Source organism: Berghia stephanieae, chromosome 6 (assembly GCF_034508935.2).
Source record: "Berghia stephanieae isolate SIO BIC M18660-M18661 chromosome 6, UCSD_Bste_1.3, whole genome shotgun sequence".
NCBI lineage: Eukaryota > Metazoa > Mollusca > Gastropoda > Nudibranchia > Aeolidiidae > Berghia > Berghia stephanieae.
Window position 1 is genome coordinate 53,117,510 of NC_088365.1, and position 12,023 is coordinate 53,129,532.

General features: G+C 37.8%; 1 protein-coding gene across 3 annotated transcripts in view; it reads left to right on the plus strand.

Annotated features, from left to right (window-relative positions):
- The window catches only part of LOC144975255 (leukotriene A-4 hydrolase-like), a 53,626-nt gene that overhangs the window by 30,288 nt on the left and 11,315 nt on the right, over positions 1–12,023 (plus strand). For all 3 annotated transcript variants that reach the window (XM_078919176.1, XM_078919175.1, XM_078919177.1), the window contains exons 14-17: positions 1,356–1,432; positions 1,892–2,039; positions 2,439–2,521; positions 10,582–10,686. In XM_078919176.1, coding sequence (XP_078775302.1) covers positions 1,356–1,432; positions 1,892–2,039; positions 2,439–2,521; positions 10,582–10,686 — 413 coding nt within the window. The remainder of the gene's footprint in view (positions 1–1,355; positions 1,433–1,891; positions 2,040–2,438; positions 2,522–10,581; positions 10,687–12,023) is intronic.

A 12,023-nucleotide genomic window follows, 5' to 3' on the forward strand; every position in this document is an offset into this window, starting at 1 on the left:
GACTGGCACCACGTGTCTGTTTTTAGACAAATATTGTTATAATGTCTGACTGGCACCACGTGTCTGTTTTTAGACAAATATTGTTATAATGTCTGACTGGCACCACGTGTCTGTTTTTAGTCAAATATTGTTATAATGTCTGACTGGCACCACGTGTCTGTTTTTAGACAAATATTGTTATAATGTCTTACTGGCATCATGTGTCTGTTTTTAGACAAATATTGCTATAATGTCTGACTGGCACCACGTGTCTGTTTTTAGACAAATATTGTTATAATGTCTGACTGGCACCACGTGTCTGTTTTTAGACAAATGTTATTATAATGTCTGACAGGCACCACCTGTATGTTTTTAGACAAATGTTGTTATAATGTCTGACTGGCACCACGTGTCTGTTTTTAGACAAATATTGTTATAATGTCTTACTGGCACCACGTGTCTGTTTTTAGACAAATATTGTTATAATGTCTGACTGGCACCACGTGTCTGTTTTTAGACAAATGTTATAATGTCTGACTGGCACCACATGTCTGTTTTTAGTCAAATATTGTTATAATGTCTGACTGGCACCACGTGTCTGTTTTTAGACAAATATTGTTATAATGTCTTACTGGCATCATGTGTCTGTTTTTAGACAAATATTGCTATAATGTCTGACTGGCACCACGTGTCTGTTTTTAGACAAATATTGTTATAATGTCTGACTGGCACCACGTGTCTGTTTTTAGACAAATATTGTTATAATGTCTTACTGGCATCATGTGTCTGTTTTTAGACAAATATTGCTATAATGTCTGACTGGCACCACGTGTCTGTTTTTAGACAAATATTGTTATAATGTCTGACTGGCACCACGTGTCTGTTTTTAGACAAATATTGCTATAATGTCTGACTCGCACCACGTGTCTGTTTTTAGACAAATATTGTTATAATGTCTGACTGGCACCACGTGTCTGTTTTTAGACAAATGTTGTTATAATGTCTTACTTGCATCGCATGTCTGTGTTAAGACAAATATTGTTATAATATCTTACTGGCATCGCATGTCTGTGTTAAGACAAGTATTGTTGCTTACTGGTATTGTGTGTCGCCACATACTAAATGTTGCTGTGGGCTTGAGTGCCTTTTAAATCAATTTGAGCACATTAACAGGATATTGCGCTTTATAAAAGATTAATTTTACCTGAGTATATTATGACAACTTGCTTGATATTGGTCTCTCATCATGACTATTTCTAGCCCCTGTATGGTATTTAAATTTAAGGAATTGTTCAAACTTAATTAGTTGACAAATACAGTTTACAAATTTCTGGCATGTTTTTGTTTTTTTATTGTGTGTTATTCTTTGATCTCAGGAGGACCAAGAGATACTTGCCAATGTTGACTGGGGCCGATGGTTGCACGGAGAAGGAGTTCCTCCTTTTGATGCAAAGTGGGTTTGTCAGGATACTTTTTAACTTTTAGGGTTTTTTTATAGTGGCAAATAGATAAAGTAGTGGTATCCGTCTTCATACTGCAGAGATTGTGTGCATATGGTTTTGTGTGAGAGAAAAGAAAGAGAGAGAGAGAGACAGACAGACAGAGTAAAATCAAGAAAATAATTTTAAAAACATTGCATCATTCTTTTAGAAATGAAAATATGAATTTCTTGTTTGATCTGACAAAAAAAAAAAAAGATAAAAAAGCTTTGTTCTTTTTCAATATTTTTAAAAAATGAAATTTAATGCCACTTTTTATTTTCAAGTTTGTTTCTAACTCAGCCCAATGAACAATAAGAGTTTGACAACAAGTTTAAAAGCTATGCTCTTTTCTTACAATTTGGATATCATATCAATTATTCAATTAACCAATTTTTTACTGTTGCATTTAATGTTCAAAAATGATATTTCAGTTATGATTTGAGCTTGGCACAAGCTAGTCGTGACCTGAGCCAACGCTGGATTAATGCAAGCAATGAAGAACCTTTTTCCCCCGCAGATATCCAAAACATGAGCAGTGATCTTGTTAACGACTTCTTGTCCCATCTGTTACAGGCGCAGGTTGGTGGTCGCCGCAATGTTCTATATGATGAATTTGAATCCATAGATCAGGATAACAGTTGATTTCGAGCTTCTAATCCATTTTAGTGTCCACTGTTATGCCATAAATTTCTGCCATCAATATTCATTTCATTTAAGTTGTAAAAGAAATTGATAGAATTTTACTGTTTCACACATTTTACACGTTATTACATATTCCTTTCTTATCAAAGTCTTCATTTATTTTTGTATTTGCTATAATAGCTCAGCTTTAGTTTATATCAATAGTTATCCATTTTCAATACTAAAGAATTATAGCTAAGAAGTACAATCATTGAACTGAACACTGAATTGTTTTTCAAATGTTCATGTCAGTATTTGAACTCATTTTTACAGAAGTTGTCTTTCCTATCCTTCCAGCCTCTGATCTCCCTGTCCAAAGTACAACGGCTTGAGACCATTTACCACTTCCATGGCGTCAATAATTCTGAAATCCGCTTCACGTAAGTTAGATGGTATTTAATTATATATATATATATATATATATATATATATATATATATATATATATATATTGAATCGTGTTTGATACAAATATGGTACGAAAAGTGCTCGACATGTAGTAATGGAGCGAATTATTATTTAAAATATTTACCACAATGTTTGGGGCAGTCTACATCAATGTTTCAGGCTTAATTTGCCATCTTCAGGACTGAGTTGTTTTGTTGACTGTTGTTGATTCTTGAAGTGGTTCCGGTTTGAAGTTAATTAAGAGGAATTTGCGCCGATGGGGACACTTTCCGTAGATCTCATTTTTCATGTTGAGTGTGGCTTCATGAGGTTGTTTGATTATAGTATATTTTTTTCCAGGCATAAGCTACATTGTTTTGATGTTGGTGTGTATCCTGTTGCTTTAGATAAAATTTTCCATGAAATGTTGTGGTCTATTTTGTTGTCTTTTAATTTCCAAATATGTTCGCTGAGTTTTGTGGATGTTTTTTTGTTAGTGTTTCTAAATGTTGAGGTGTGGAGGTTGTATCTTGTTACAAGATACAACCTCCACACCTCAACATTTAGAAACACTAACAAAAAAACATCCACAAAACTCAGCGAACATATTTGGAAATTAAAAGACAACAAAATAGACCACAACATTTCATGGAAAATGTTATCTAAAGCAACAGGATACACACCAACATCAAAACAATGTAGCTTATGCCTGGAAGAAAAATATACTATAATCAAACAACCTCATGAAGCCACACTCAACATGAAAAATGAGATCTACGGAAAGTGTCCCCATCGGCGCAAATTCCTCTTAATTAACTTCAAACCGGAACCACTTCAAGAATCAACAACAGTCAACAAAACAACTCAGTCCTGAAGATGGCAAATTAAGCCTGAAACATTGATGTAGACTGCCCCAAACATTGTGGTAAATATTTTAAATAATATATATATATATATATATATATATATATATATATATATATAAAATATATATATATATATATATATTGCTATAAATGTCACCATTGCATTATATTGTTTTCTGTCAGATTGACGAAGCCATTGGAAAACCAATGTCAATTTTAAATGAATAGATAAAAAAAAAAATATTTGATTCGTATATAATCTTTCTCTTGTCAAACTCCTATAAGGCAAATATACCAGTGTTCGTTAGTTTCACAATCTGTTCATACCTGTTCCTATCTTCAATGGAATCCCATTGCATCAGTTGAAAGATCACTAATATTTCTATGGGGTCCTGTCAGATCACTTTATAGATCTCTCACCTTTCTATGAGGTCCTGTCAGATCAGTTTTTTTTATAGATCACTCACCTTTCTACGAGGGCTCATTCATAATTAACCGAAAAATGCCTGTAAAATCTGCGTTTTTTATGCTATCAACAAAATTCTTGCACGTGTTCATACCTTGACTCATCCTTCATTTCTCTACGTAACAGCCAAGTCTGTCGACACACTTCTACCAACGCCGCACCATGGAATAGATACCCTCTCGGAAGAAATTTCTGTCAAGGTTTTGTAGCCATTTCCGCACATGGTCAACAAGTCATCGACATCAAAGCGCTTTCCTGCCAGCTCACGTTTCAGTGGCCCAAAGAGGTGATAATCAGATGGTGCGAGGTCTGGACTGTGTGGTGGGTGTGGCAAAATCTCCCATCCATATTACATATTTCTCTAGCCAACCTTGCGTCACTCGTGGTGTGTGGGGTGTAGCGTTGTCGTGTTGCAAAATGACCCCGTTGGTCAACTGCCCTGGGCACTTTCTGCGAATGGCCTCCCTAAGCTTGTCAAGAGTTTGGCAGTACCTTGCAGCATTGATTGTTTCTCCAGGTTATAAGGTTTTGAACAGAATAACACCACGACTGTCCCAGAAAACAGTTCCCATTATTTTGTTGCTGACCGCATGACTTTGAATTTCTTCGCGACAGGGGAGGATGGATGTTTTCATGTCATCGAATCTTGCTTTGTTTCTGGGGTGCAATGGTGCAACCAAGTCTCATCACCGGTGATTATGCTGTCAAGAAAAGTCACATCGTACCCTAGAAAGTCTCCGCCGGCGTTGGCAGTATGCCCGTGAACCCTGCGTAAGCTCTTGCTTCTTCTCAAAAGTTCCCTGCAGATGTCCAATCTTTGTTCTTTATGATTGTCTGTCAATTGCTTAGGAACCCATCTTGCGCTGACTTTTCTGTAGCCAAGTTCATCAAATACAATTCTATGGGCAGAAGTTTCCGAAATTTCAAGACTGCTTGCGATTTCATGAATTTTCAACCTCCTTTCTTGACGAATCAGCTCATAATCATTCCTTGTTTTATAGAACTCCCTTTCCATGTCTGTCAATGAATCGTTAAACTACTAAAACCCTTTCCTTATAACTGTACAATCAGTCTGATCCTCTTATTTCTATGGTCCGACTTTGCAGTTCATAGATCACTCACCTTTCTAGTGGGGATCTGTCAGATCATTGTAAGATCACTACTTTTCTAATAGTCCTGTCAGACAGTTATAGAATCAGTCCTTTCAGATTAAAAATCCATGTAGCAATCATTTTATTTTAAAACCCCTTCTATGGGTCCTGTCAGATCAGTTTTTTTATAGATCACTCACCTTTCTATGGGGTCCTGTCAGATCAGTTTTTTATAGATCACTCACCTTTCTATGGGTCCTGTCAGATCAGTTTTTTATAGATCACTCACCTTTCTATGGGGTCCTGTCAGATCAGTTTTTATAGATCACTCACCTTTCTATGGGTCCTGTCAGATCAGTTTTTATAGATCACTCACCTTTCTATGGGTCCTGTCAGATCAGTTTATAGATCACTCACCTTTCTATGGGGTCCTGTCAGATCATTTTTATAGATCACTCACCTTTCTATGGGGTCCTGTCAGATCAGTTTATAGATCACTCACCTTTCTATGGGTCCTGTCAGATCAGTTTAAAGATCACTCACCTTTCTATGGGGTCCTGTCAGATCAGTTTATAGATCACTCACCTTTCTATGGGTCCTGTCAGATCAGTTTATAGATCACTCACCTTTCTATGGGGTCCTGTCAGATCAGTTTATAGATCACTCACCTTTCTATGGGTCCTGTCAGATCAGTTTTTATAGATCACTCACCTTTCTATGGGTCCTGTCAGATCAGTTTTTTTATAGATCACTCACCTTTCTATGGGGTCCTGTCAGATCAGTTTTTTTATAGATCACTCACCTTTCTATGGGGTCCTGTCAGATCAGTTTTTTTATAGATCACTCACCTTTCTATGGGGTCCTTTCGTAGCACATCAGTTTATCATTATAGATCACTCACCTTTCTATGGGGTCCTGTCAGATCAGTTTATAGATAAACTCACCTTTCTATGGGGTCCTGTCAGATCAGTTTTTTATAGATCACTCACCTTTCTATGGGGTCCTGTCAGATCAGTTTATAGATCACTCACCTTTCTATGGGGTCCTGTCAGATCAGTTTATAGATCACTCACCTTTCTATGGGGTCCTGTCAGATCAGTTTATAGATCACTCACCTTTCTATGGGGTCCTGTCAGATCAGTTTATTTATAGATCACCACCTTTCTATGGGGTCCTGTCAGATCAGTTTTTTTATAGATCACTCACCTTTCTATGGGGTCCTGTCAGATCAGTTATCATATTTCTGGTCTGTCAGATCAGTATAGTCACTCACCTTTCTATGGGGTCCTGTCAGATCAGTTTATAGATCACTCACCTTTCTATGGTCTGTCAGATCAGTTTATAGATCACTCACCTTTCTATGGTTTCCTGTCAGATCAGTTTATAGATCACTCACCTTTCTATGGGGTCCTGTCAGATCATTTATAGATCACTCACCTTTCTATGGGGTCCTGTCAGATCACTTTATAGATCACTCACCTTTCTATGAGGTCCTGTCAGATCAGTTTATAGATCACTCAACCTTTCTATGGGGTCCTGTCAGATCAGTTTATAGATCACTCACCTTTCTATGGGGTCCTGTCAGATCAGTTTATAAATCACTCACCTTTCTATGGGGTCCTGTCAGATCAGTTTTTTTATAGATAACTCACCTTTCTATGGGGTCCTGTCAGATCATTTTTTTTATAGATCACTCACCTTTCTATGGGGTCCTGTCAGATCAGTTTTTTTATAGATCACTCACCTTTCTATGAGGTCCTGTCAGATCAGTTTTTTTATAGATCACTCACCTTTCTATGGGGTCCTGTCAGATCAGTTTTTTATAGATCACTCACCTTTCTCTGGGGTCCTGTCAGATCAGTTTATAAATCACTCACCTTTCTATGGGGTCCTGTCAGATCAGTTTTTATAGATCACTCACCTTTCTATGGGGTCCTGTCAGATCATTTTTTTATAGATCACTCACCTTTCTATGGGGTCCTGTCAGATCAGTTTTATAGATCACTCACCTTTCTATGGGGTCCTGTCAGATCAGTTTTATAGATCACTCACCTTTCTATGGGGTCCTGTCAGATCAGTTTATAGATCACTCACCTTTCTATGGGGTCCTGTCAGATCAATTTTTTATAGATCACTCACCTTTCTATGGGGTCCTGTCAGATCAGTTTATAGATCACTCACCTTTCTATGGGGTCCTGTCAGATCATTTTTTTTATAGATCACTCACCTTTCTATGGGGTCCTGTCAGATCAGTTTATAGATCACTCACCTTTCTATGGGGTCCTGTCAGATCAGTTTATAGATCACTCACCTTTCTATGGGGTCCTGTCAGATCAGTTTATAGATCACTCACCTTTCTATGAGATCCTGTCAGATCAGTTTATAGATCACTCACCTTTCTATGGGGTCCTGTCAGATCAGTTTATAGATCACTCACCTTTCTATGGGGTCCTGTCAGATCAGTTTATAGATCACTCACCTTTCTATGGGGTCCTGTCAGATCAGTTTTTTTATAGATCACTCACCTTTCTATGGGGTCCTGTCAGATCAGTTTTTTTATAGATCACTCACCTTTCTATGGGGTCCTGTCAGATCAGTTTTTTTATAGATCACTCACCTTTCTATGAGGTCCTGTCAGATCAGTTTTTTTATAGATCGCTCACCTTTCTATGAGGTCCTGTCAGATCAGTTTATAGATCACTCACCTTTCTATGGGGTCCTGTCAGATCAGTTTATAGATCACTCACCTTTCTATTGGGTCCTGTCAGATCATTTTTTTTATAGATCACTCACCTTTCTATGGGGTCCTGTCAGATCAGTTTTTTTTATAGATCACTCACCTTTCTATGGGGTCCTGTCAGATCAGTTTATAGATCACTCACCTTTCTATGGGGTCCTGTCAGATCAGTTTATAGATCACTCACCTTTCTATGGGGTCCTGTCAGATCAGTTTTTTTATAGATCACCCACCTTTCTATGGGGTCCTGTCAGATCAGTTTTTTTATAGATCACTCACCTTTCTATGGGGTCCTGTCAGATCAGTTTATAGATCACTCACCTTTCTATTGGGTCCTGTCAGATCAGTTTATAGATCACTCACCTTTCTATGGGGTCCTGTCAGATCAGTTTATAGATCACTCACCTTTCTATGGTTTCCTGTCAGATCAGTTTATAGATCACTCACCTTTCTATGGTTTCCTGTCAGATCAGTTTATAGATCACTCACCTTTCTATGGGGTCCTGTCAGATCTGTTTATAGATCACTCACCTTTCTATGGGGTCCTGTCCGATCAGTTTATAGATCACTCACCTTTCTATGGGTCCTGTCAGATCAGTTTATAGATCACTCACCTTTCTATGGGGTCCTGTCAGATCAGTTTATAGATCACTCACCTTTCTATGGGGTCCTGTCAGATCAATTTTTTTATAGATCACTCACCTTTCTATGGGGTCCTGTCAGATCAGTTTATAGATCAGTCACCTTTCTATGGGGTCCTGTCAGATCATTTTTTTTATAGATCACTCACCTTTCTATGGGGTCCTGTCAGATCAGTTTATAGATCACTCACCTTTCTATGGGGTCCTGTCAGATCAGTTTATAGATCACTCACCTTTCTATGGGGTCCTGTCAGATCAGTTTATAGATCACTCACCTTTCTATGGTTCACAATAGATTACTTCATAGATCACTCACCTTTCTATGGTTCACAATAGATTACTTTATGTACCATGTATCAACTCCATCCATATTAACGTGTGGAGTGCCTCAGGGATCTATTCTCGGCCCCCTCCTTTTTACAATGTATACTGTTCCCCTTTCTCATATGTTGTCCACTTTTCCCATTGATTTTCATTTTTATGCTGATGACACTCAGCTGTATACAAAACTCAATAATGATTCAGAGCTGTCATCAGTATCTGTTATGGAAGATTGCATTGCTAATATAAAGGATTGGATGAAACTAAACAAACTTAAATTTAATGATGACAAGACGGAAATGATAATTTTTGGAAATAGGTATCAACTCTCAAAAATGTCTACAAATGAGATACTAGTGGGTGAAAATGCTATCAAACCTAGTTCTTGTGTGAGAAATCTTGGGGTGTATTTAGATCAAGGGTTTTCCATGGAAGATCATGTTAAAAAAATATGCCAATGTTGTAACTATCACATTAGAAACATTGGAAGAATCAGACATTATATTGATGAAGATATTACAAAGATGCTTGTTAATTCGTTTATTACTAGCAGATTAGATTATTGCAATTCCCTTCTCATTGGCTGTCAAAGTAGATTAATTCATCAACTACAAAAAATTCAAAATAAAGCGGCTAGACTTATAAAATTAACAAAAAAAAAAGATTTCATATAACACCAGTTCTCCAGGAATTGCACTGGCTTCCTGTGAAGTATAGGATAGAATTTAAAATATTGTGCTATGTTTTTAGATGTCTGGATGGATTGGCACCTGAATATTTGCAGGAACTGATTAAAAAATATGAACCCACTGGAAATTTAAGATCATCTCAGTCCCAACTTCTAAAAGTTACCACCTCAAAATCCACTTTCGGTGAAAAAGCCTTTTCATTCATAGCTCCACGCCTATGGAACGAACTTAGTCCTCGGACAAAGTCCTGTGAAAATTTATCATCTTTCAGGAAATGTCTGAAGACTAGTTGTTCCGCGAGGCTTATTTTTCATAAAATAGATGTTGCTTTGATTTTTGTTTTTTGTATGCATGCTTATTATGTATCATGTAGTGTCGCGATTTTTAATTTTGTTGGTTTAAAACATTTTTATCTTTATTTTTATTATTTAAAGCGCCGCTGAGCACGATTGATGTGGATGTTTAGGCGCTATATACATTCATTATTTACTATTACTATTACTTTATAGATCACTCACCTTTCTATGGTTCACAATAGATTATATTATAGATCAATCACCTTTCTATGGTTCACAATAGATTACTTTATAGATCACTCACCTTTCTATGGTTCACAATAGATTACTTTATAGATCACTCACCTTTCTATGGGGTCCTGTCAGATCAGTTGATAGGCCACTTCCATTTCAATGGGGTTCTGATAGATCAGTTGATAGATCACTTCCATTTCTATGGGGTCCTGATAGATCACTTCCATCTATGGGATCCTGATAGATCACTTCCATTTCTATGGGGTCCTGATAGATCAGTTGATAGATCACTTCCATTTCTATGGGGTCCTGATAGATCACTTCCATTTCTATGGGGTCCTGATAGATCACTTCCATTTCTTTGGGGTCCTGATAGATCACTTCCATTTCTATGGGGTCCTGATAGATCACTTCCATTTCAGTGGGGTTCTGATAGATCACTCAGCTCACAAGCAAAGGGACCAGCATCATTCCTAGGAGCAGCCAATTTTTTTTCTGACTTCTTGTCAAGCCAGTAGTGATTAGATAGTCGGGTCTGTTAGACATGACTGATATTAGTTAGCAATAGACCAGCCTCTTATCCAAAGGGTATCTAGCAATTTGTATTGTCTCTTTAATGTTATAGCTTCATTGGCCTTTTATTACTTACAAGTTACCCATAATAGTTGTTTTTGTTTTGTTTTTTGTTTGTTTTTTTTTAAATTTTATTCAGTTGGCTTCAACTTTGCATTCAAGTCCAGTGGGCTGATGCTATCCAACACGTTCTCAACTTTGTGAATGAACAAGGCAGGATGAAATTTGTTCTTCCTCTCTACAGGTAAGGACTGTTAATCTGTTGCTTCAATCACACCACTGACTAAAACGGTGGTGCTTCAATCACACCACTGACTAAAACGATGGTGCTTCAATCATACCACTGACTAAAACGGTGGTGCTTCAATCACACCACTGACTAAAACGGTGGTGCTTCAATCACACTCCACTGACTAAAACAGGGTGTGCTTCAATCACACCACTGACTAAAACGTGGTGCTTCAATCACACCACTGACTAAAACGGTGGTGCTTCAATCACACCACTGACTAAAACGGTGGTGCTTCAATCACACCACTGACTAAAACGGTGGTGCTTCAATCACACCACTGACTAAAACGGTGGTGCTTCAATCACACCACTGACTAAAATGGTGGTGCTTCAATCACACCTCTGACTAAAACGGTGGTGCTTCAATCACACCACTGACTAAAATGGTGGTGCTTCAATCACACCACTGACTAAAACGGTGGTGCTTCAATCACACCACTGACTAAAACGGTGGTGCTTCAATCACACCACTGACTAAAACGGTGGTGCTTCAATCACACCACTGACTAAAACGGTGGTGCTTCAATCACACCACTGACTAAAACGGTGGTGCTTCAATCACACCACTGACTAAAACGGTGGTGCTTCAATCACACCACTGACTAAAACGGTGGTGCTTCAATCACACCACTGACTAAAATGGTGGTGCTTCAATCACACCACTGACTAAAACGGTGGTGTCAAACGTCAGAGAGTGTCATGTCATGGACAAAAGTAAAGAATTATATTTTTTGAAAGTTTTAAACAAAAATTAGTAGACAGCTTCAAAGAAGATTAAATTACCAAAGACTCAAATCCCTTCTTCAGCCAAGAACAAAAAAACCCCAATGAAACCATAAATGCATTACTAAAAAGCCAGATCAACGACAGTGGAATATCTACAGTCAAACCTGCCTTTAACGACCACCCAAGATCAACGACAGTGGAATATCTACAGTCAAACCTGCCTTTAACGACCACCCAAGATCAACGACAGTGGAATATCTACAGTCAAACCTGCCTTTAACGACCACCCAAGATCAACGACAGTGGAATATCTACAGTCAAACCTGCCTTTAACGACCAACCAAGATCAACGACAGTGGAATATCTACAGTCAAACCTGCCTTTAACGACCAACCAAAATCAACTGCCAAAGTGGTCTTGTGGACTGGTGGTCGTTACATACAGGTGTAATGGTGGAGAGGGGGGGGGGGGTGTACAGTATCTTAGCCTCATTTTATTAAAAGCATTGGAACCTGTCACCAACGTCATTGATTATTGTGTATAATTATTATTATTATTATTATT